This window comes from Monodon monoceros, unplaced genomic scaffold (assembly GCF_005190385.1).
Source record: "Monodon monoceros isolate NGI ecotype Baffin Bay Population unplaced genomic scaffold, NGI_Narwhal_1 Super_Scaffold_3, whole genome shotgun sequence".
Lineage (NCBI taxonomy): Eukaryota > Metazoa > Chordata > Mammalia > Artiodactyla > Monodontidae > Monodon > Monodon monoceros.
The window spans coordinates 95,676,568-95,699,442 of NW_021703780.1; the positions used below are offsets into that span (position 1 = coordinate 95,676,568).

The window sequence follows — 22,875 nt, forward strand, 5'->3', positions numbered from 1 at the left end:
TATATACCACCTCAGAGGAATTATACCAGGCTGGGAGGGAAAAAAAATTCCAAAGGCCAGTCTTTTAAAGTTTATAAAAGATTTTTCTGGTTCTTCTATGTGTGTTTTGTTTTTGTCTTTTTCTTATCTATGAAAGACCCACTGGTTAAGAACTTGATTCCCGCCCCCGCCCTTTGGAGATAAAGGAAAGGGCTGGGACGATGTTGCTAACTCAAAATTTATCCAAGTAGAATTCGGACTTTCCATTTTTCTGCTTTAAAATTGTCAACTACTAACTACTAACATTTTTTGAGCACCTACCTATTATGTTAAGGGGCATAGCATATCCCTTTTCTTTCCAGTCAAGTGTATTTCTCTGCCCCTTCTCTAGTCTCCCTCAAAGGTAGCAGCAGATCTGATCCCATCCCATCCAGTAATTGCCCAGGAAATACTGTCAAAAGTTTGACACCTCCACCATAGTTTGTGACACGGTAAGTTTCGTTTTTTAAAGGGAATTGTTAGTGACCTTTCAAACCAGAAGACCTGCCCCTGACAGTGGTTAGTAGAAAGGAGATTTGTTGATTTCCTCCAACTGGTATGTTTCTCCTGATCTATGCAGGCCCTTGTGCATACTGCTCAAATATCTGGGCTGCCTTCGGATGAGAAATTGACACCCAGGGGATAGTTATCTATTCCAAACAGCCTGTGGAAGACTTCTGGTGCTTGATATTATGACCCTAGGAGCATACATCCAGGATCAGGGCTGCTCTGGTACACCACCAAGGCAAGGTGCAGGTGGAGGGCGTTAACGCCTCTGAGCATATGACTAAAAAAAGAAAAATCCCAGGAGCCTTTCCTCACTTGTCTCCTAAGAGGAAATAGGGCCAGAGGGAAAAGGCTTTATCAAATGTCCAGCCTAAATATTGGGCAGAACCGGGCTTCCCTGGTGGCACAGCAGTTGAGAGTCCGCCTGCCAGTGCAGGGGACACGGGTTCATGCCCCGGTCCGGGAAGATCCCACGTGCCGCAGAGCGGCTGGGCCCGTGAGCCATGGCCGCTGAGCCTGCGCGTCCGGAGCCTGTGCTCCGCAACGGGAGAGGCCACAACAGTGAGAGGCCCGCGTACTGCAAAATATATATATATATATATATATATATATTGCGCAGAACCAACATGGGATGAAAGAGGGCTTCTGACCCCAGGTCTTTCCATCACTTTAACACAGCGTTCAAATAAAGATAGTTCACCCCCCACTCCTACCACCCAGAAGTCACCGTCATGCATTCCAGGAGGGGTTGAATCTAGGAAGTCTGTTCAAGCTGCTCTTATAGCTCCCGGATAGGGAACACCTGGTTCTAGCCCAAAAGGCTTCCCCTTCGTACCATTCCTCCCATGCCAAGGAACCCAATCCCTTGGTTTCCCCACCTGGGAAAGGGGAAAGCAGCGACAAAGTGCAGCTAAGGTCCTCGTGAACTGTGAACTGCGATCCCGAGGGGCTGGAGCTGCCCTGAGTGAGGGAGGCTCCGCCTCCCAGCCGGAAGAGGGGCTTATCCCCCGGGGGCCCCGACCCGGGGCGGAGGCCAGATGGCTCTGGCCGAGGCAGAGGTAGCGGTGGGAGCCCGGTTCCGGTCCCACCATCCGGGCTGGGGGCTCACCTGCTGAAGTCCGCGGGCCGCACGCTCCAGAGTGGCGGCCGCTGTTCCCGGGCCGCATCTTTTCTCCACCCGGCGCCTGGCAACCGCCTTTGTGACCCAGGACGGCGGGGGAGCCCGAGCCGCAGGGGGGTGGGGGTGGGGGCCTCGAGGCGCCCCAGCTAGGAACCCCCACCTGATTGGAACACCTGGTCCAGGACTCAGCCCTTCAGGAGCGCTGGTCCGAATCACCTTCCTCTCTGTTCCCCTCCACCTCCTCCCTGCCTCGCCCCAATGGTGTGCCTTTGATCTGGTCAGAGAGCACAACGCGCCCACTTCAAAGACTGTGGCCAGGAATCTGCATAAATGTCCCGGGAGCTGTAGTTAGTGTTAAAATGTAAGCTCTACTCTTTAAACCCTACTCTGGGTATTCGGGCTGAGTTACCCAGAATTCTGAAGGCCTTTGTTGCTGCATTGAAATGATCCCAATGCAGGGGCACAGAATTTATACGTGCTCGCTTGTCAAGAGCAAACAAAGATATGTGTCTCCTTGACTTCCCAACCAAAAACTTTGCTTTCTGTTAAACCTCAAGAAGGAAGATTCTGTCCCATTCTCACAAAGCTGAAAAACTGACACTTTCACCTTAGTAAAGGAGTGATCTGACTACTTTTAAACCTCACTGCAAACAACTACTCTGGAAGGCTGGGGGAAGAGAGGTCTACCCAGCTGACTCCTATATCCGCAGTGCCCATCACAGTGCCTGGCAGGGTGCAGTATTTGTAGGAGGAATTAACTAATGGCCCACCTGCCCTTCCCTTATATACCCAGAAATTGCCCTTGCACTTCGTGAACCATAGAACACAGCACAAACAAGAGCGGTCACCTTTTGCCTGGCTCTTTGGGTGAAGCTGAAGGGGAAAGACTGGGGCCCAGGGATGGGGTCAGGCTGAGATAGTGGTTTGGAAGACAAGATAGTTTTGAGGGACTTGTCAAGAACTGTCAGATGTCCACTGTGTGTGTGTGTGTGTGTGTGTACGCACGCATGTGTATCCATGTGGAAGGAGAGATGAGAGAGTTGGAGGTGGAGAGAGGGGCAGAGAATGATGAGTCTTGGAAAAGACGAAAATGATTTTTTTTAAAAATATTTATTTTGGGGCCTCCCTGGTGGCGCAGTGGTTGAGAGTCCGCCTGCCGATGCAGGGGACGCAGGTTCGTGCCCCGGTCCGGGAAGATCCCACATGCCGCGGAGCAGCTGGGCCTGTGAGCCATGGCAGCTGAGCCTGCACGTCCGGAGCCTGTGCTCCGCAATGGGAGAGGCCACAACAGTGAGAGGCCCGCGTAACGCAAAAAATATATATATATATTTATTTTGGCTGCACCGGGTCTTAGTTGCGGCACTTGGGATCTTCATTGCGGCATGCAGACTCTTAGTTGCGCCATGCATGTGTCATCTAGTTCCCTCACCAGGGATTGAACCCGGGCCCCCTGCATTGGGAGCGTGGAGTCTTACCCACTGGACCACCGGGGAAGTCCCCTGAGATGATTTTGAATTGCAACTTTTTTTCACCCAGTAAGTTTATTTTTATTTTCCTCTTGAATAAAAGAGATACTTGTTATTTAAAAAGCAAACAAAACAGGAGTTTTTATTGCACAGTTGTGTTTTTTATTTTTTGGGGGGGGGGGTTGGTACGCGGGCCTCTCACTGTTCTGGCCTCTCCCGTTGCGGAGCACAGGCTCCGGACGCGCAGGCGCAGCGGCCATGGCTTATGGGCCCAACCGCTTCGCGGCATGTGGGATCTTCCCAGATCGGGGCACGAACCCGTGTCCCCTGCATCGGCAGGCGGACTCTCAACCACTGCGCCACCAGCGAAGCCCAGTTGTGTTTTTTAAATGAAAGTCCCCCAAAGCAGAATTGTATGATTAAGAATTGTTGGATAGAGAAGGCTTCATGCTGTTATGACAATCTGCACCACAGTCCTCTGTCTAATCTGCCCAACATTAAGGGATGTATTCCTGGAGGCACCATTTGCCATCACCTCCAAGTCTGATACTCCACCTCCACGGCTACCATACGTGTATAGAAAGCCAGAATCTCCCATACTTCATATTATTGATGATCTACAACATCAGTTTGGTCTGTATCATGCAACAACATTCTGGTTGCACCATCCAGGGATTCTCGTGACAACAGCCGCATTTGCTCTCCTGAGAGCCCATATAATGTTTTTACAGTAGCCAGCAACATTGCCACACTGCACACACTATACCTATAGCCATGCAAATAATGTTCCAAGTACACATGATTGCAAAGGCAACTCAAATGACCACACAGTACAATCAAAACATTTCTTCACGAATTTGATTTCACGCTGATTGTTACACCTGGAGTCAGTGACAAGATCCCCAAGTTCTGTGAAGTGTGTGACAGACTCAAGGATAGGGATCTGTCTCCTTTATGCTGAGGCAGTCTGTCACCCGGAAGCACTCCTTGCTGCACCAAGAGCATTCCTGAAGCTTGCCTGTGAAGCCCTGCATCACGCGTTGGGAACAATTCCTACAATGAAGAAGTACCACATTGGCAAACCCATAACTGGAGGACTGAATGGCAGAGAGCCTTCTGGATGCCTGCGCTTGATATTTAGGATTGATATTTATTATTATTTTAGAAACCATTTACATGAAAATGTGGGAGAGCTCAGATGGACTTTAACCTGTTCTCAGAGTGGTACAATGAAAAGATAATGGAGTCTGGAATCAGCTGGTGAAGGTCCACCACTTAATTGGCTCTGTGACCCTGTACTTCAGTTTTCTCATCTGTAAAATTGGAAACCTCTTCCTCACTTCCTTCCACAGGGTTTTGTGAGGATCCAGTGAGGTAACAGCTATTAAAGCAGCATTATAGGGGCTTCCCTGGTGGCGCAGTGGTTGAGAATCTGCCTGCCAATGTAGGGGACATGGGTTCAAGCCCTGGTTCGGGAAGATCCCACATGCAGCGGAGCAACTAAGCCCGTGCGCCACAACTACTGAGCCTGTGCTCTAGAGCCTGTGAGCCACAACTACTGAGCCCGCGTGCTGCAACTACTGAAGCCTGCATGCCTAGAGCCCATGCTCTGCAATGAAAGAAGCCACCGCAATGAGAAGCCCACGCATCGCAACGAAGAGTAGCCCCCCGCTCGCCACAACTAGAGAAAGCCTGCGTGAAGCAACGAAGACCCAACACAGCCAAAAATAAATAAATTAAATAAATAAATTTATATTTAAAGAAAGCAGCATTATAGCTTATAAGATCTTCTACCAGAGTACAGGACTGTTAGTAATGTTTTCTTCCCAGCTACTGCTAGAAGAAATCCGACTGTTCATCACTTTTTAAAAACTAAAAGGCATTTACCATACAAACCAGATTGTAAATATTCCCTGAAACAAAAATAAAATTGCCCATAATTCCACTACCTTAACAAACTAGGTATTGACATTTTTTTGGTATATCCTTCTTGTCCTCAAGCAGATATAATTTTTGCATAGTTGCAATTTAAAAAACAACACATGCATTTTGTTTTCCCTTTCATTTATCATCTCCGTTATGTTGCCACAGTTTTTCATAATTTGCATTTATATGACTGCATAATATTGCTCTAAGTGGCCATACCAATGTTTAGCCATTCCCCAACTGTTGAGATTTATTTTTAAAAAACACATAATGCCTCAAAGAACACCTTTGTGCATAAAGTGTTTTTTCTTTTTCAATACTTTTGTTAATACCTAGGTTAAAAAGTTTGAAAATTTTTACAGCTCTTGCTAACAATTTACAAATTTCCTTCCGAAGGGTTTGTGCCAGTTTACAGTGTGACCAGCTATTTACGAGTTTACCAATTTCCCCTCAGCCTCTTCAACACTATTATCGTTAAAAAAAAAATAACGTTTGTTCATTTGATAATTGTAAGGTGGGACATCATGTTGTGTTGTTTAAAGGCATTTTAAAAATGATTTATATTTAATGTGGTTTAATTGGCTATGCCCAGCTTATTGTGGACACAGACCGCAAGCTTAGTTTGGAGCACCCGAGGGAAGGGATGATGCGGGCCCACGCTCCCCCGCCAACGACCGTAACTTCCAGAGACAGAAGTGGTGGTAGCGGTGGCGCGGGGTGTGGGCTGGGGGTTGGGGGGGGACTTTGGCGCGTGCGCACTCCATTCTTCTCCACGGCCTGGAGGCGACGGTCTTCAGGGGCGTGGGAGCAGCGCGAAGAGGCCAGTGAAGACGTGACAATGCGCAGGCGCACCACAAGGCCCGTGGATTCGTAGGTGCCCCAGGACCGGTGTGGGCTGGCGGCGCAGGCGCACTGGCGGCCTGGAGGGTCGAGGCGCCTGCGCAATCGCGTTTCCTTAGGCTGCAGCCATGGCGGGGCAAGAGGATCCGGTGCAGCGAGAGATTCACCAGGACTGGGCGAACCGGGAGTACATTGAGGTCATCACCAGCAGCATCAAGAAAATCGCAGACTTTCTCAACTCGTTCGGTCAGCGGGCGAGCAGGGGGAGGCTGGGAGGAGGGAGGCGTGCTGAGGGAGGGCGCTGAGAAGCTTTGAAGGGGACTCGGGGAGCCTTGGGCTCCTGCTGGTTTTCGCTTCCTCCTTCAGGCCGCACCTTCCCCCTCTCGCCCTGACCCCCGGCCTCCACTGGGCAGTCCCTGTGGGGTGTTCCTGCCCCACGCTGAGCTCATCGGCTTCGCTACCTTCACCCCGGATCCATTAACAAGTCTTTCCTTTTCCCGGATACGTCAGGCAGCCCCATCCATCGTCTGCTTCTTTTCTTCTCTTCAGTCGCCTCCCTTCTTCCTCTGTGCTTCGCTTCCAGTCCCCACTTCCGGATCGAGTCGAAACCCTTGAGCTCCGAGCCTCTTAGTCGCCCCTCCGGCCCCTCCTGTGGGTTCCTTCCTGTCTCCGCGCGCGCTGTGCTGAATGGCAGCAGATGAGGGCAGAGTAAGGTCCACATCGCGCCAGGCCATGGACATCTCTGCATTGCTAGTCTCTAGCCGACAGTGGGTGTTCTGTCTGCTTCTAGCAAAATCTTTCCTAGGCCTGCTCGTGACAGTTTTAAATTCTCTTCGCATTGTTCCACATCCTTCTGGACGGCAGGCGCCTAGCAGAGACCCCCTACCTCATGTTCTCCAAGTGTTTCTTTGAGAGAACTGAACACTGGGTAGACTTTCTATGGCATCACAAGGTGTGGGGATGACGTCTAGTGATCTTTTTCTAACTGCTGTGCTTCTGGTCCACTCTTTCAGCAACATTAAGCGATTAAGATTAAGGAGGGGAAACCGACGTATTAAAAAAGATTTCAAAAGGAATTATTTTCTAGCTAGAGAACTGACAAGTCCTAAGGAGTATAAAGGTGACAGGGCAAGAGTCTTGTCAAAAAGCATCAGCAAGAGAAACTAGATCTGAGTACAAGGCTCTCTCTCAGGTTCTGTGGGGGACACAGAATAAGAACCATTTCCTGCATTTAAAGAATTTCTGCCTTGAAGATGAAATAAGGACAACTTCAGAACAAAGCAGAACATTGCTTTTGTCCTAATATAGTCACATACAATGTGACTTGGTGTGATGGATTTCCTCACACAGGGAATGAGGGTGAAGGTAGTATTAATGAGAGATGAGAATAGTATAAATTATACGTCAGTGATACAAATTCACACATATAACTTAGTATAGAGGTTGTAGTAGGGAATGGTAGTCAAGAAGTCATAGATCTCATGTATCCTGAAATTATTTTTTAAGTTCTGTGCAAACTATTTTGATGTTAGTTTTCCTAATTGTCTCTCCTGCTTCCTTAGCTAAACTATTATTGGGGGTTCTTTAGGGCATTCTTTACTCATAACATTCCCTCAGAGGCAGAGCCAGATAAGAGAAAACAAAATGTTCCATGCCCCGGGAGGGATGGAGTGATGACAGGGTTACAGCTTTGACACTTTGGCTTAGTCTGGAGAGGCAGTGGAAAGTAGTTGGACAGATAACTGACGTGGAGAGTTTTTACTTTTAAAACCAGAAGCAGGGCTTCCCTGGTGGCGCAGTGGTTGAGAGTCCACCTGCCAATGCAGGGGACACGGGTTCGTGCCCCGGTCCGGGAAGACCCCACATGCCACGGAGCGGCTGGGCCCGTGAGCCATGGCCGCTGAGCCTGTGCATCCGGAGCCTGTGCTCCACGACGGGAGAGGCCACAACAGTGAGAGGCCCGCGTACCGCAAAAAAACCCCAAAAGCAAAAGGCTTCATTTATCTGGTAGGAGTTAGTATCTGATATGTAGACACAGAATATCCAAACAGAGTATTAAGAATGTCAGTTCAGTAAATAAAGCATCTAAAATAACAAGTTAAACTGGTGCTGTTGTTCAAAATTTAAAAGTGATCTAGCATCTCACTTCCCCCAGTTTGGATCTAGGTAATGTAATAACTTTGTTTCTGAGCACGGAATCATATTAATAAGCATATAATAAACATACATTTATCTCTGGCATAAAACTTCTTGACATATTACTGAAGTTTTAGTGGGTGAGTCTTGGAACTAACCGAGAATCGAAGAGTTTGAGCTTAGGATTGCGGAGGAGAAGTGTCTCTTTTCTTGCTTTATAAGCAAGGAAATACCTGTTGTGAGATTTTAGCAACTGTGTGTGAGTCCCATTTTATGATCAGATAGAGAATAAAGACTTTTTTTTTTTTTCTTCAAAATTTCCAGCAAGTCCTAGACCAAGGAAGTAGATGATAGGATTCCATTCTTCAGGAGCTGGAAGAAATGGCTTCCCTTGGCTTAGGCCATTATTCTCCTTTAAGGTGAGGATAATGGCCTAATGTTTGGAGTAATTACTAGGTGGTTTTTGAAGATTTTAGAAAGCGGATTTAGTCCTTTTAAAGAAAAGAACAATTAATTACAAGTAAGAACAATTAGGAAGCACGATTAAAAGTTAAAACAATTTGTCTTAGCAGTTAGGTATACCTGAGGCAAGTTCCTGAAGATTGACGATATCATGATACAAGAGTTTAGACAAAGACTACCAGGCTGAGAAACTGGATAAATCATAAGGATAGACTTCAGTGTGTTGTCTTGGCATTGGATGACTCAGGATGAGTGAGTGTGGGATGTATTTTCCTGTCTAAGCCCTTAGCATGACTCCTCAATTCTGACATGTATCTGGGGGGGCTTTGTATTGTGTTTATAATGTGATTTGGTGGTGCAAAGATTTAGCAGGCGTTTACTTTGAGGGGGCATCTATAGCTTTTTGAAAATGGCAGCAGACCTATAATTCTCACCCTGACCACAGAGAGGTTGTGTAGGGCATGTGCTTTGGGGAGGGAACTGTTTTTCCAGGATACCTAATGATTCTGAACAGCTTTTACCCTGTGATTCCAGCTAGTGTGAGTAGAATTTTGATCTCTTTGTGGTTTACCCTTTAAGCATTGGAGGACCACCTGAACCTGAGGACACACGGATCGTGATGGAGCAGTAACATCCTAACACTGGGCCTATTCTGTACTTCGAATTGATGACGTTTCTAAAAATAGATTGTTACAGATGATAGCTTTTTATTTTTACACCTTTTTTTCTGACTCTAAAGCTAATATGTTCAGAGAAATGTAACCAAAAAAAATAGAGAATGAGGCTGGTTTTTTTTGTTTGTTTGTTTGTTTTTTGCAGTACGTGGGCCTCTCACTGCTGTGGCCTCTCCCTTTGCGGAGCACAGGCTCCGGACGCGCAGGCTCAGCGGCCATGGCTCACGGGCCCAGCCGCTCCGCGGCATGTGGGGTCTTCCCGGACCGGGGCACAAACCCATGTCCCCTGCATCGGCAGGCGGACTCTCAACCACTGCGCCACCAGGGAAGCCTGAGAATGAGGCTGTCTTTAATTCTCAATTCTTATACTTGGCAAACAAATACAGCTTGCCTCTTGTAACTCCACCTGTGCGTCAGATGCTGTGAGAAAGGGATAAATAAGAATAAATGGACATAGCCACTCCTAGGAAGTTTATAATTTTGTTGGAGAAGTAAGACCTTAAGAGAAAGACAGTGCTGATTTTTGTAGGTTAAGGTTACGTGCAGTAAGAGTTCAGAGAAGTTGTCTGGTAACTGGCATTTGTTAGCGGTGGTAATGTATGCACACCATCAAGCACCCTGATGAGGACAACTGGCTTTTTCCATTACAGTCTGGTGATAATGTACATATAAATGCATTGTGGTTTCAAATTTGTCCGGCTGCCGCATGGTTTCCCAGCATTTTGTTTGAATCGGTATGTATTTAATGGGATCTGAAATACGACTGAAGTTTCTAGAGTTCAACATTTTACATTTTCAACAGTGCTTATCCATGCAAGCCAGTAACATAGTGCTGTTCTTGGATTCTGATTCATCACCAGATTGACAGAGCTAGAACAGAACAGCCATCCAGGAAGGAACCCTCCCTCTCACCACCCTGCACCTTCATTTTGGCAGACGTTTTTATGGGAAAAGACAGGTTGTTGGTGATAACATTCATGCTCTTACTGAATAGCATACACGATGTACCTTTGAGCTTCTAAAAACCAGGTTGAAAAGAGATTAGGTCCTGTTGGGCAGTCCTAGCAGTGGCAGTGTATCCGGGAAAAGGAGAGTGCTGAGGTGCTTCTACTCGAGCTGGGCCTGGGAACTGGAAGCAGCAGCACTAGCAGATTTAAAAAAAAACACAAAAAAACAAGATGAAAAAGAAGAGTGAACAATGTCCGGAATAGGCAAATCCTTACAGAAGAGGGAGAATTATATCCATTCAGCAAAGACCTCTCAGAGGTCCACTTTGAACTGACTTGAAGGCGAATGTTTAAAAGGGCAAGATGAGTAAGATTTGGACTTGATGAAGTGAAAGTCGAGGCAAGATCAGGGTGTGCAGGATTTGTTAAATTGGGTGCTGAAGCGCTTTTGCATAGCATCCAGGGAAGAGATGAAAAGGAGGGGTGTGAGCTAAGTGTTAGATCACTGGGTGGGAGAGTGTCTCGGAGAGCAGATATTTTAAACTTCAGAAGTCAGGATTATTGAGAGATGACTGAAGAACAGTTTGGGGAGGCGTATGGGAGTCATTAGCATGCCTGGAAACCTTTTTCTCCCGGATGTTGGGAACAGTTGGAGGAAGAGTCGCCAAGTGATTGGTGTCAGAGAAGTTTGCAGGGGGAAAGGTATTTTAGGGCAAATCTAGGTTTCCTTTTGGGTGAGGTGGTAAAAGAGATTGGAAAGGATAGGGGAAGAAAAGGAATTTTTTGCAGATGAAAGGTGGGATCCACAGGGTAGTTGATGTTCTCCAAGTTTTCTCTTGTTCTGAAAGGCCTGTGCAGGTGCTGATGGGACATCAAGCACCCTTAGAGCAGCAGCAGTGAGCTGGCTTCCATGAGCTCAGAAACACCACACCTTCCCTCCTCCTCAGGGTCTGCTGCTTCCTTGGCCTCTGCTTTTCTTCCCTATTGAGATTATTTTCATCCTCTTGTCATTTCCCCTCTCTTGAAACTCTTGGTTTGCCTATTAGCAAATGGCCATCTGTACAGCCTCGCTGTATTAGTTTTTTCTTTTTTGTTGCTGCCATAACAGATTACCACAAATATAGCGGCTTAAACCACATGCATTTATTATCTTACAGTTGTGTAGATCAGAAGTCCAACACTGGTTCACTGGGCTGAAATCACAGTGTCAGCAGGGCTGGAGGCTCTAGAAGAGGAGCTGCTTCCTGCCCATAGGTTGTTGGCAGAATTCTGTTTCTTGCAGCTGTAAGACTAAGGTCCCTGTTTCCTTGCTGGCTGGCAGCTAAGGACCACGCCCAGCTTCTAAAGGTCACTTGCATCCCTTGGTTTATGGCTACCTCCCTCCATCTTCAAAGCCAACCGTGGCAGGTTGAGTCCCTCTCACACTTTGAATCTCTTCTTCCACTTTTCTTCTGCCTTTCTCTTTTCCATTTATGGATTTGTGATGAGATGGGGCCCATCTGGATAATCCAAGATCTCAAGGTCCTTAACTTTAATCACGTGTGCAAAGTCCCTTTGCCTGTAGGATACATATTCACAGGTTCTGGGGATTAGAGCGTAGACATCTTGCGGGGGTGGGGGGATGGGGCGGGGCGGCATTATTCTCTGCCTGCCACGTTTGGTAGGAAGTTAGGCAGATCCTCTCTAAGCAGCTGTGCTCCTAAGATACTTCTCACCTTATCCTCCCACTGCCTTGTTTTGCCCACTCGTTCTTCTTATCTGTGCTCTGCATGATATATCATTCCTCCTCTTCATCTTAGGGGCTGTGTGTGTGTTTGTGTCTGGAATGGCATTAATCCTGAACGTCAGTCTTCTTTTACCAGATATGTCTTGTCGTTCAAGACTCGCAACACTAAACGAGAAATTGACAGCTCTTGAGCGGAGAATAGAGTACATTGAAGCAAGGGTGAGTATGATGGGCAAAGGCCTTCCTCATGAGGCAGGCATGGCTGTGCAAGAGGGAATGCACATTTCCACTTGTTGCTGAAAAAACCTGGAAGCAGAAACAGGCTTAGAGAAGTTAACTACCTTGCCTGAATTTAAACCAGCTTTCTGGGACTCTGAAGCTGTCATCTTTTCTACCACTCCCAACTACCTAGGATAGAAAATAAGATTTTTTTTTTAGACCCCTCTAATGCTTTTGAATTTATCTGATTGTCAATTTTCCTTTGACAGGTGACAAAAGGTGAGACCCTCACCTAGAACTGTGCCATGCTGCTGCTGGGAAGTTGCTTTTACAGAACGCAGACCCTCGTGGGAAAGGCCCCAGCAGCCTTCAGCTCCTTCTTCTCTCCTTAAAGAGCAACAGGGCTTATTGTTGTTTTCCTTTTTTTCAAAAATGTGGCCTTTGGGCTCTGCCATGTACACCCAGCAGTGTGATGTGGCGTGTGGGGAGGAGCCAGGGGAACTGTCAGAAACAACATTAGGCATTTTACTTCTTCAGTGACACTTTGTAGAACTACTTGTCAACATATTTGAGGCGCTAAGAGCCAAAAGGTGGGACTCTGTCAAGGTCCTCCCCACCTCTCTCTCTCTCTCTCTCTCTCAGCCTTTCCTTGCAGCTCTCATTGCCTCTGCATTGATTCTGTAAACGGCCTTTGTCTCCTCCCCACCTTTGGCCGGGGGTCAGAAGCAGTCCTGGCTGAGGTGCCCTGGCGAGGTGGCTGCCAGAGAATGTTGTTGCTAACCCACCAGTTTCTTGTCCTTTTGGGGAGGTCAAGTCCAGGCCCCCACTTGGCTTGAAAAGGGACATTTTCAGAGTTTTCTTTCTCTCACTTGGGGTGTCTTTATCTCTCACATTTCCCTAATAAACTCCTCAACTTTATCTGACTGCTGTGATTGTGGTGGGGAGAGGAGCTAGAGATGGGGCTCACGTATTCCACAGAAATCTGATGTGTGGGATTCTTATTCTAACGGCAAACTTTCAGATGTAGCTGTTTGATCAAACCCTAGGTGGCTTGCCAGCTGGAGCCCCCATATTTGGACTTTGTGCTAATTCATCCTGAGAATCGTTTGGTCATTCAGTGGACATTTACTGAGTACTTAGTATGTAGGCACTTTATGCTCCAATAAAATATGCAGTGTTGAATCAGGCGTGATGCTTACAGTCTGTTGAAATACCAGCATCTACACAATTTAACTGCAATCCAGGGAAGACTATTAGTTTTATAAAGTACAAGCTAAATGTCTACTTCTTTTTGAAAAGCAAATCATTTAAGCAGAAGAGTCTAAAACTTTTCATTCTAGCATCAAAGCCTGCTATAAACTTGTGCCAACCCACTCCTAACGGCTTAACCTAACGGCTTAACCGCCATGTAGAATTTTCATTTTAGTCAAGTAGAAGTCATTTCTCCCTATTCAAATCTTACTTGCCACTCAAGGTCTAGCTTAAGCCGAACCTCCTCCATAAAGTTTTCCTAACGTTACTTTTCATTCAGTGCTGCCCTGTTGCTTTTCTCAGTCCCTCCCATCCTGCCATGCTAATATTGCGCCTCAGCCCTGGGTTTGATCTTGTTCTCTGCCTTGGTGTCTGCGTCGTACAGTATACATCAGTGCCTTTGCCTGTGTTGCTCAGCTGGGTACCTTGCAAAAGGCAGGTAGTCAGTAAATAGCAATTGAAGTGACTTGGCAGAGCTCAGGCTGCTTTGCATTGTCACATCTGAGCTTAGATCCGTGCTTAGACCTTTGGAAGACCATTTTAAGTAGTACCTTCACTTAAAAATGTGGTATTACAATGGAGGCAATACTGACCTCCTTTACTTTGGTAAGTGCTGTTTTTCAACATTATTGAGCTCATCTGAGGTGATCTAACAATCGCTTGAGTTCATTATTCATAATATCTTATCTATCCTTTCTGAGATAAATAAGTACTTGTGAAGTTCAAGTTTTAGATTATCCGGTGCTCTGCAGTCAGTTTAACAGATACTAAGTTCCTACTATGTGCAAGGACAATAACAAGATAGTAATAGAGGCAAAAGTGATGATAATCTATAGAAGCCAGAAAAACCCTTCCTTAGATGACGTGAAAATGATAAATTTTTTTATGGTCCTATAGACATTCTGTTAATTTGTTGATATCAAAGTAATATTTCTAAAAAAGTTAGTGCCCTAAATACCATGTTGCTAATGGTAAGCTGCTGCTTGTAAGGAGAGCAACTGGCGTGGGAACCAGTGAGCCTGACCTCCTCCAGTAGAGGTAACTCCTCCTGCTTACCTGGCACTTTGAGGTGTCAGAGTGCTTTCCTGTGTAACTGTCAATACCCCCTTTATAAAATGAGCCTCGGCTCGCTCACGGATATGTAACTAGTATTGTCTGTAACTTATTGAGTGTTACCACGTGCTAGATGTGCTAAGTGCTTTGTGTACTCTTTTTTGTGTGTGTGTGTGGTACACGGGCCTCTCACCGTTGTGGCCTCTCCCGTTGCGGAGCACAGGCTCCGGACGTGCAGGCTCAGCGGCCATGGCTCCCGGGCCCAGCCGCTCCGCGGCATGTGGGATCTTCCCGGACCGGGGCACGAACCCGCGTCTCCTGCATCGGCAGGCAGACTCTCAACCACGGCGCCACCAGGGAAGTCCGTGTACTGTTTTATTTAGTCCTCAAGTCCTAAGAAGTAGGCGTTCTTACCTCCATGCAGTTCTTTAGAGAGGCTGAAACTTGTCCAGAGTCACACAAAGTAAGGAAAGGTGCTGGACCTTGAACCTAGACCTGCCTGCCTCAGACTGCTCTAACCGTTTCACTCCCAAGTGTGGTATAACCACATCTAAAACTTCCTTTCTCGTTCCTACTTCAGTGCTATTAGATAATTTTTTTTAATATAAATTTATTTTATATATTTTATTTTTGGCAGTGTTAGGTCTTCGTTGCTGCATGCGGGCTTTCTCTAGTTGCGGCGAGCAGGGCCTACTCTTCGTTGCGGTGCGCAGGCTTCTCATTGTGGTGGCTTCTCTTGCTGTGGAGCACGGGCTCTAGGTGTGTGGGCTTCAGTAGTTGCAGCACGTGGATTCAGTAGTTGTGGCTTGCAGGCTCTAGAGCGCATGCTCAGTAGTCGTGGCACATGGGCTTAGTTGCTCCACAGCATGTGGGATCTTCCGGGACCAGGGCTCGAACCTGTGTCCCTTGCATTGGCAGGCAGATTCTTTTTTTTTTTTTTTTTTTTTGCGGTATGTGGGCCCCTCACTGCTGTGGCCTCTCCCATCGCGGAGCACAGGCTCCGGAGGCGCAGGCCCAGCGGCCATGGCTCACGGGCCCAGCCGCTCCGCGGCACGTGGGATCCTCCCGAACCGGGGCACGAACCCGTGTCCCCTGCATCGGCAGGCGGACCCTCAACCACTGCGCCACCAGGGAAGCCCTCTTTTTTTTTTTCTTTTAACATCTTTATTGGAGTATAATTGCTTTACAATGGTGTGTTAGTTTCTGCTTTGTAACAAAGTGAATCAGCTATACATATACATATATCCCCATATCTCTTCCCTCTTGCGTCTCCCTCCCTCCCACCCTCCCTATCCCACCCCTCTACGTGGTCACAAAGCACCAAGCTGATCTCCCTGTGCTATGTGGCTGCTTCCCACTGGCTGTGTTTTACATTTGGTAGTGTATATATGTCCATTACACTTTCTCACATCGTCCCAGCTTACCCTTCCCCCTCCCTGTGTCCTCAAGTCCATTCTCTAGTAGGTCTGCATCTTTATTCCCGTCTTGTCCCTAGGTTCTTCATGAACTTTTTTTTTTTTTTTTTTTTACATTCCATATATATGTGTTAGCATATGGTACTTGTTTTTCTCTTTCTTACTTCACTCTGTATGACAGACTCTAGGTCCATCCACCTCACTACAAATAACTCAGTTTCGTTTCTTTTTATGGCTGAGTAATATTCCATTGTATATATGTGCCACATCTTCTTTATCCATTCATCTGTCGATGGACACTTAGGCTGCTTCCATGTCCTGGCTATTGTAAATAGAGCTGCAGTGAACATTGTGGTACATGACTCTTTTTGAATTATGGTTTTCTCAGGGTATATGCCCAGGAGTGGGATTGCTGAGTCATATGGTAATTCTACTTTTAGTTTTCTAAGGCCCTTCCATACTGTTCTCCATAGTGGCTGTATCAATTTACTTTCCCACCAACAGTGCAACAGGGTTTCCTTTTCTCCACACCCTCTCCAGCATTTGTTTGTAGATTTTTTGATGATGGCCATTCTGACTGGTGTGAGGTGATACCTTATTGTAGTTTTGATTTGCATTTCTCTCATGATTAATGATGTTGAGCATCCTTTCATGTGTTTGTTGGCAATCTGTATATCTTCTTTGGAGGAATGTCTATTTAGGTCTTCTGCCCATGTTTGGATTGGGTTGTTTGTTTTTTTGATATTGAGCTACGTGAGCTGCTTGTAAATTTTGGAGATTAATCCTTTATCATTGCTTCATTTGCAAATAGTTTCTCCCATTCTGAGCGTTGTCTTTTCGTCTTGTTTATGGTTTCCTTTGCTGTGCAAAAGCTTTTAAGTTTCATTAGGTCCCATTTATTTATTTTTGTTTTTATTTCCATTTCTCTAGGAGGTGGGTCAAAAAGGATCTTGCTGTAATTGATGTCATAGAGTGTTCTGCCTCTGTTTTCCTCTAAGAGTTTGATAGTGTCTGGCCTTACATTTAGGTCTTTAATCGATTTTGAGTTTATTTTTATGTATGGTGTCAGGGAGTGTTCTAATTTCATTCTTTTACATGTAGCTGTCCAGTTTTCCCAGCACCACTTATTGAAGAGGCTGTCTTTTCTCCATTGTATATTCTTGCTTCCTTTATCAAAGATAAGGTGACCATATGTGCATGGGTTTATCTCTGGGCTTTCTGTCCTGTTCCATTGATCTATATTTCTGTTTTTTGTGTCAGTACCATACTGTCTTGATTACTGTAGCTTTGTAGTATAGTCTGACATCAGGGAGCCTGCTTCCTCCAGCTCCGTTTTTCTTTCCCAAGATTGCTTTGGCTATTCGGGGTCTTTTGTGTTTCCATACAAATTGTGCAATTTTTTGTTCTAGTTCTGTGAAAAATGCCATTGGTAGTTTGATAGGGATTGCATTGAATCTGTAGATTGCTTTGGGTAGTAGAGTCATTTTCACAATGTTGATTCTTCCAATCCAAGAACATGGTATATGTCTCCAACTATTTGTATCATCTTTAATTTCTTTCACCAGTGTCTTATAATTTTCTGCATACAGATCTTTTGTCTCCTTAGGTAGGTTGGCAGGCGAATTCTTAACCACTGCACCACCAGGGAAGCCCCATTAGATAATTTTTAAGCTGTTACATACTCACGTTAGTCTTACCTGCCTCTTCCCCGTCCTTCCTTTGGTAAAGAAGGCTTCAGGGGTTTTCCTGGCTGTGTCTGGCAAACACTGTTTGCATTGATGTCTATGTTGTCAAGTTTCACTTCTTCCAGCTTCCTTTCTCTGAAGACTGAATTGTGTGTTATATTTTCTGGAAGTCTTGCCTAAAGAATTTAATCAACTCTGGCACTTTCCCTAGCTGTCTCTCGGTTTCCCTCTTTTGAAAGACCTTATTTGGTCAGGCTCCAGAAACTGGGATTTTATTCTCAAGTTATACATGTCTTTGCTCATAGGTCATTTCGGTCCATAAACAGTGTTATGGTAAACCACCGTTTATTTTGTCCCCAGTGTGTCACTTCAACTTATGTACTTAGAGTTCTGTTATACTAACATTTCACCCTCACCGATGATGATCAAGTTATACTTTACATTTTAATCTGTTTACTAAATCGTTCAGTTTTTAAAATTTAAACATCTGTTTTATCCTTTTATAATAAAATTAAGATGTTGCCAGGATAGCTGTTTTGATTTGAACCATAGGAGACTAGGAGTTCAGAGAGGTTAAATACTATTCCCCAGCTTTTCTGAATGCGGATTGTTCTCAGTCGCCTCACCATCATGAATAAAAATTGTCCTGGATAAAAGAACTATCAAAACTCAAAAGTAAGAAAACAAGCTAATAAAGAAATGGACAAAAGATTTGAACTGATACTTCAAAGACAAAAGGATGGCAAACCAGCTCATGAAAAGACGTTCAACATTATTAGTCATTAGGAAATAAAAATAAAAACCTCATCGAAATACCACCATACGCAATCTATTAGAATGGGTAAAATTTTTCAGAAAGAAGAAAATCCTGATAATGAGTGCAGGCAAGGATGTGGAGCGACTGGAACACTCATACATTGCTGGTAGGAATGCAAAATGATATGACTACTCTGGGAAGACAGTTGAGCAATTTCTCACGACGTTGAACATGCACTTACTGTATGTCTCAGCAATCTCATCCCTAGATGAGTCTCACCTAAGAGAAGTGAAAACTTAGAGACACACACACACAAAACCTGTATGGAGATGCTTATAGGAGTTTTACTCGTGATTGCTCAATGTTGCTTAACTGGTGAGTGCAGTGGCCTACCACCTGGTGATGGAAAGAAAGAAACTTGATACATTCTACAACATGGATGAATCTCAAATGCACCATGCTAAGTGAAAAGCCAGACTCAAAGCGCTACATGCTGTGTGGTCCCATTATATGACATTATGGAAAAGGCAGAACTATAGGGACGGAGGACTGATGGGTCCGTGGGTGTCAGGACTTAAGCCTGGGGGTAGGGTTTCATCACATTCTCTTTGGGGGGTGGGAGAGGGTGGATTGTTCTGTATTTTGATTGTTGTGATCGTTACATGACTATGCATGTTGTCAAAACACACCTCTATCCACCAAAAAGAGGGAACTCTAGAAATTTAAAATAAATTTAGAAAAAAAAAAATAGCCTGGTTAGATACACGTCTAACCCATGTTAGTTACTGCCTCTGAGGAGGAAGGAGGGAAATGGGACCAAGGTGGAAGTCAAAGGGTATTTTAGCCTCATCATTTATGTTGTCTTAACTTTAAAAAGTAAATAAATGACAATGTGTTTTTTACTTTATATGGTAAGATTATCAGTGTTTGCTTTATTATTGTACATCTTTGTATTTTTTGATTGGTCAAAGTATAAGCAAGGCGAAATATATCCTAAAAGAAAACTTTTTTTATATAAATGTATTTATTGGCTGCATTGCGTCTTCGTTACTGCGCATGGGCTTTCTCTAGTTGTGGCGAGCATGGGCTACTCTTTGTTGTGGTGCACGTGCTTCTCATTGTGGTGTCTTGTTGCGGAGTATGGGCTCTAGGCACATGGGCTTCAGTAGTTGTGGCTCGCGGGCTCTAGAGCGCAGGCTCAGTAGTTGTGGTTTATAGGCTTAGTTGCTCCGCGGCATGTGGGATCTTCCCCGACCAGGGATGGAACCCTTGTCGCCTGCATTGGCAGGTGGATTCTTAACCACTGCGCCACCAGGGAAGTCCCCTAAAAGAAAATTTTGAAAAGGCAGCAAAGTAGAAGGGGAAAAAAAAGTCACCAGTTGTTTTAAAATACTTGGGTACATTTTCTTTTTCTCTCTACTTGTTTGGTTTTCAATAGTGGAAAATGTACTCTAAGAACAATATAGCCTGTAGCTTTACTTTTACTTAGAGTACCCTAAATATGTTTTCCTTCCTCTTAAATGATCTTTGTAAACATTTGCAGTGATACAATGTCACTGTTAAGGCCTGTGTTTATCTCCACAACTGCTTTCATTTTAGGGATGTAGACATTTCTGTCATATTAAACTGATACGTTTCACCTCACTATCCTGGGAGTAAGGGAATGTTTGCATGAATCCTGAGAATTATGATGGCTCTGAGCCATTGGGATTTGATTAACAGAAAATCCTGTCTTTCTCAGGTTTCCCTCCACAAATATTTCCACATTAATGTTCGAGAAACCTGGCGGTCTGTGTCACTGCTGGTCACTTGATCCTGCTGGAGGCCATCAGGATGTGCCATCTCTTTGTATAATGTGCTGTCAAGGACAGCCCAGAGGAGAATTACCTAGGTTCAGGGTGTTAGTTCCTTTGTAGATTTCTCAGACTCCTTAGATTCACTCATACCATCATTTTCTCAAAGGCACCAGATGATGAGCCCCTCTAATCCAGCACTCCTCTGACCACCCCCTTTATACCCTTATAACCCCTTCAGTTTCCTTAGCTGTAAAGTGGAGATAATGACATGGCTTTCATGAATGTGGAATGCATAGTAGAGTGCCTTGCATTTGGTAGATTTATTCTTTCTCCTTGAAGTTCATCTTTGACTAAAATGAAACCCTCTGAACTCTATTTCTGAGCTTCTCCAAGTAGAGTCTATTTCAGGTTACTGAAATTTAATTACAGGGACTCATGTACCATCTTTCTTCAGGTTTACCTAGCACCATGTGTCTCTCCTTTGTTGCACTAGTGGTAACTGCAACTTTGTTTTTATTTGTGTGATGATTATGGGACACTCATTGAAGTGCTGTGAAGGCATGACTTATCTGCAATATTCTCAACACTTAGCACAGCACCTGGCACCTAGTAGGCCCTCAGATATTCTCAGAATGAAGAAATGAGTGTTTAAACTTTGTAGTTTTAATCTTTCATAAGTAAACATCTCATTTCTCAAATTTTTACCATAGCGCTTTGCACATAGTAGGTCTGGTTATTTTTTCCTCTTCATGGCTCTTAAGAATTGATTTAGGTCTATTATATCTCAATAAAAGCTGGGGGAGGATTGATTTAGTTGTTTTCATTATAAAGGTAATAAAACTATATTCTAGAAAATGGGGTTGGCTGAGGAAATAATGACACATTTTATATAAATGTCATCACACTATGCATATAATTTGATAGCTCTTCCCCCCCTTTATTTCATTTTCCTCAGTAAGTTTTCCCTATTTTTAATGGTGTTGCCATTCTTCAACGTAGTTTGTGGAGAAGAGTTTGCTTTCATGTCAGGCAACCAAAGAAACTGAAAAAGAGGTTGCTCAGATGGGTGAAAATCATAAACCTAAACCCCTTTACTTGTGGATTTGACTGAGAACAGCTGTCTAGGAGTGCAGCCAAAAACAGAAAAGCCTATTTTCTCCCTTCTCCCTGCTATTTATTTTAAATGTTAGGGCCGTAGTGCTGGTCTGTGGGCACAAGCATGTGTTCCTTATTGGCCTGGGCCACCAGGTGAGTTTTCAGTAAGTGGTAGGACTGAGGAGTCCTGGGCTTGGAGGCAGTGAGTTTAGTCAATGAGAAGCAAACTGGATAGGGGAATCAGTGCCTGCTGCAGGGTCTGCCTAGTCTCCCGATGGGCATGATGCCTGATCTGACACCCAGGCTAGATATTTGTATGATGGGAGTTGGGAAGGGAGAACTCTTAGGCTTTATTCAAAGTTCATCTCAGACGTTAACCCCTCCTGAGGTTAATGAAGATTTACCTGATTCTTTTCAGATCAGCTAGTCACCTTCCACTTGCTCTTTTACTGGTATAACCAATAATAAAACTACATGTCCTACATCAACCACAATAAAGAAAACAACTCAGTCTACATGTCCTGTGCTTTCCCAGTAGCCCAGTAGCATTTTGAGGGTAGAGACAGTGTTTTTAACTCATCTTTATAGATAGTAACTGCTGCTATTTGCAGAGTGCTTGCTATGTGCTAGGCACTGAACACTTTTCCACTTAATCCACACTCCTATGACATAGGTACTTCTTAAAAATGCCAGTTTCAAAGATGAGCAATTGAAGGCTCAGAGACAGCTCGTATCTGAAGCTAAACCTGGAATGAGAACCCAGGTGGGTGTGAATTTCAGAGGGCACACAGACTGAATTGTGAAAGTTTATTCTCTCTTCAGTTTCCTAAAGGAAATCTTTCTGATTATGTCCAGGGGGAAGGAAGTTGGTTTGACAACTAACACTCGGTATCTAACATTTAACACTTGGCTGACTTTTGAACCAACAGAACGCACGCAGGCTCAGAGCCTTTACAGAGAACGAAGTTTAGTAACTGTTGTTTTGTTTTCTTTAAATTCGTTCCATTGTATTCTTCTATGGCAAATGATAAAGAATTTCCATTGATGGTAGTGATATAAAATTTCTTCTCGAATGTGTTTAATTGCTTGCGTATGCATAGAATAATTTTGAAAGGAAGGACAAAAAAACATGTTACCTGTCGCCTCCAGGGACTCTAGGTGGCTGGGGGGACTGGGAAAATTTCACTTTATCCTACTTTTCTGTACAAAACTCAAATTTTGTGACCCAAAATGGAGACAAAACAAACTTGATCAATGAGAAAATTAGTAAATAAATAATAGTGCAGAAGGTAGGGAGAATATGGCAAAAACCATGAAGGTCTTAAGACAATGAATGAAACTAAAGAAACGCTGTGTAAGAAACGTACGAGAGGTACGAGAATCCAATTTACAGGGGAAATCCTGGCACAGGAAGGCCTAACGCCACCGCCCGCTTACGTGAAAGCGGGACCCTCAATCCTCAGGGGATCCATCTGCGCATGCGCACAGCCTCAAGCCGGCCATCTTCCAGGCTGTATTCCATCCCCCACCGAGAGCGCGCGAAAACTGCACGCACGCCTGCCGGGGACGCGCGCGCACGCACGCCCCGCCCCGCCCCGCCCCGCGCGGCCCACGAATCCCGAGGCGGCTAGGCCCGGGTAGTTCTGGCTCCGGGAGGTAATGCCCGGGAGGGCGGGGAACGCGGAAGAGGCAGAGACCGGCGCGGAGGAGGCGGACGCGGAGGAGGCGGACGCGGAGGAGGCGGACGCGGAGGAGGCGGACGCGGAGGAGGCGGACGCGGAG

General features: G+C 45.2%; 2 protein-coding genes across 2 annotated transcripts in view; both read left to right on the plus strand.

Moving 5' to 3' along the window:
• The first annotated feature begins 5,928 nt into the window (after nucleotides 1-5,928).
• On the plus strand, nucleotides 5,929-13,228 carry BRK1 (BRICK1 subunit of SCAR/WAVE actin nucleating complex). Its single transcript, XM_029243782.1, has 3 exons — nucleotides 5,929-6,123; nucleotides 11,959-12,041; nucleotides 12,311-13,228. Exons 1-3 carry the CDS (start codon nucleotides 6,006-6,008, stop codon nucleotides 12,335-12,337), a joined length of 228 nt encoding a protein of 75 aa, XP_029099615.1. The 5' UTR covers nucleotides 5,929-6,005; the 3' UTR covers nucleotides 12,338-13,228.
• Nucleotides 13,229-22,752: 9,524 nt separating this feature from the next.
• Nucleotides 22,753-22,875, plus strand: part of VHL (von Hippel-Lindau tumor suppressor) — a 7,237-nt gene continuing 7,114 nt past the window's right edge. Inside the window, exon 1 of the mRNA XM_029242627.1 lies at nucleotides 22,753-22,875. This exon is cut by the window's right edge and continues 45 nt beyond it. Within this exon, the coding sequence (XP_029098460.1) occupies nucleotides 22,753-22,875 (123 nt within the window).

Excerpts from the sequence above, each read along its gene's own strand:
- BRK1 (XM_029243782.1), top strand. The coding sequence starts at position 6,006 with ATGGCGGGGCAAGAGGATCCGGTGCAGCGAGAGATTCACCAGGACTGG. Across the intron at positions 6,124-11,958 it reads AGACTTTCTCAACTCGTTCG|ATATGTCTTGTCGTTCAAGA; the intron begins GTCAGCGGGCGA and ends TTCTTTTACCAG. Across the intron at positions 12,042-12,310 it reads TAGAGTACATTGAAGCAAGG|GTGACAAAAGGTGAGACCCT; the intron begins GTGAGTATGATG and ends TTCCTTTGACAG.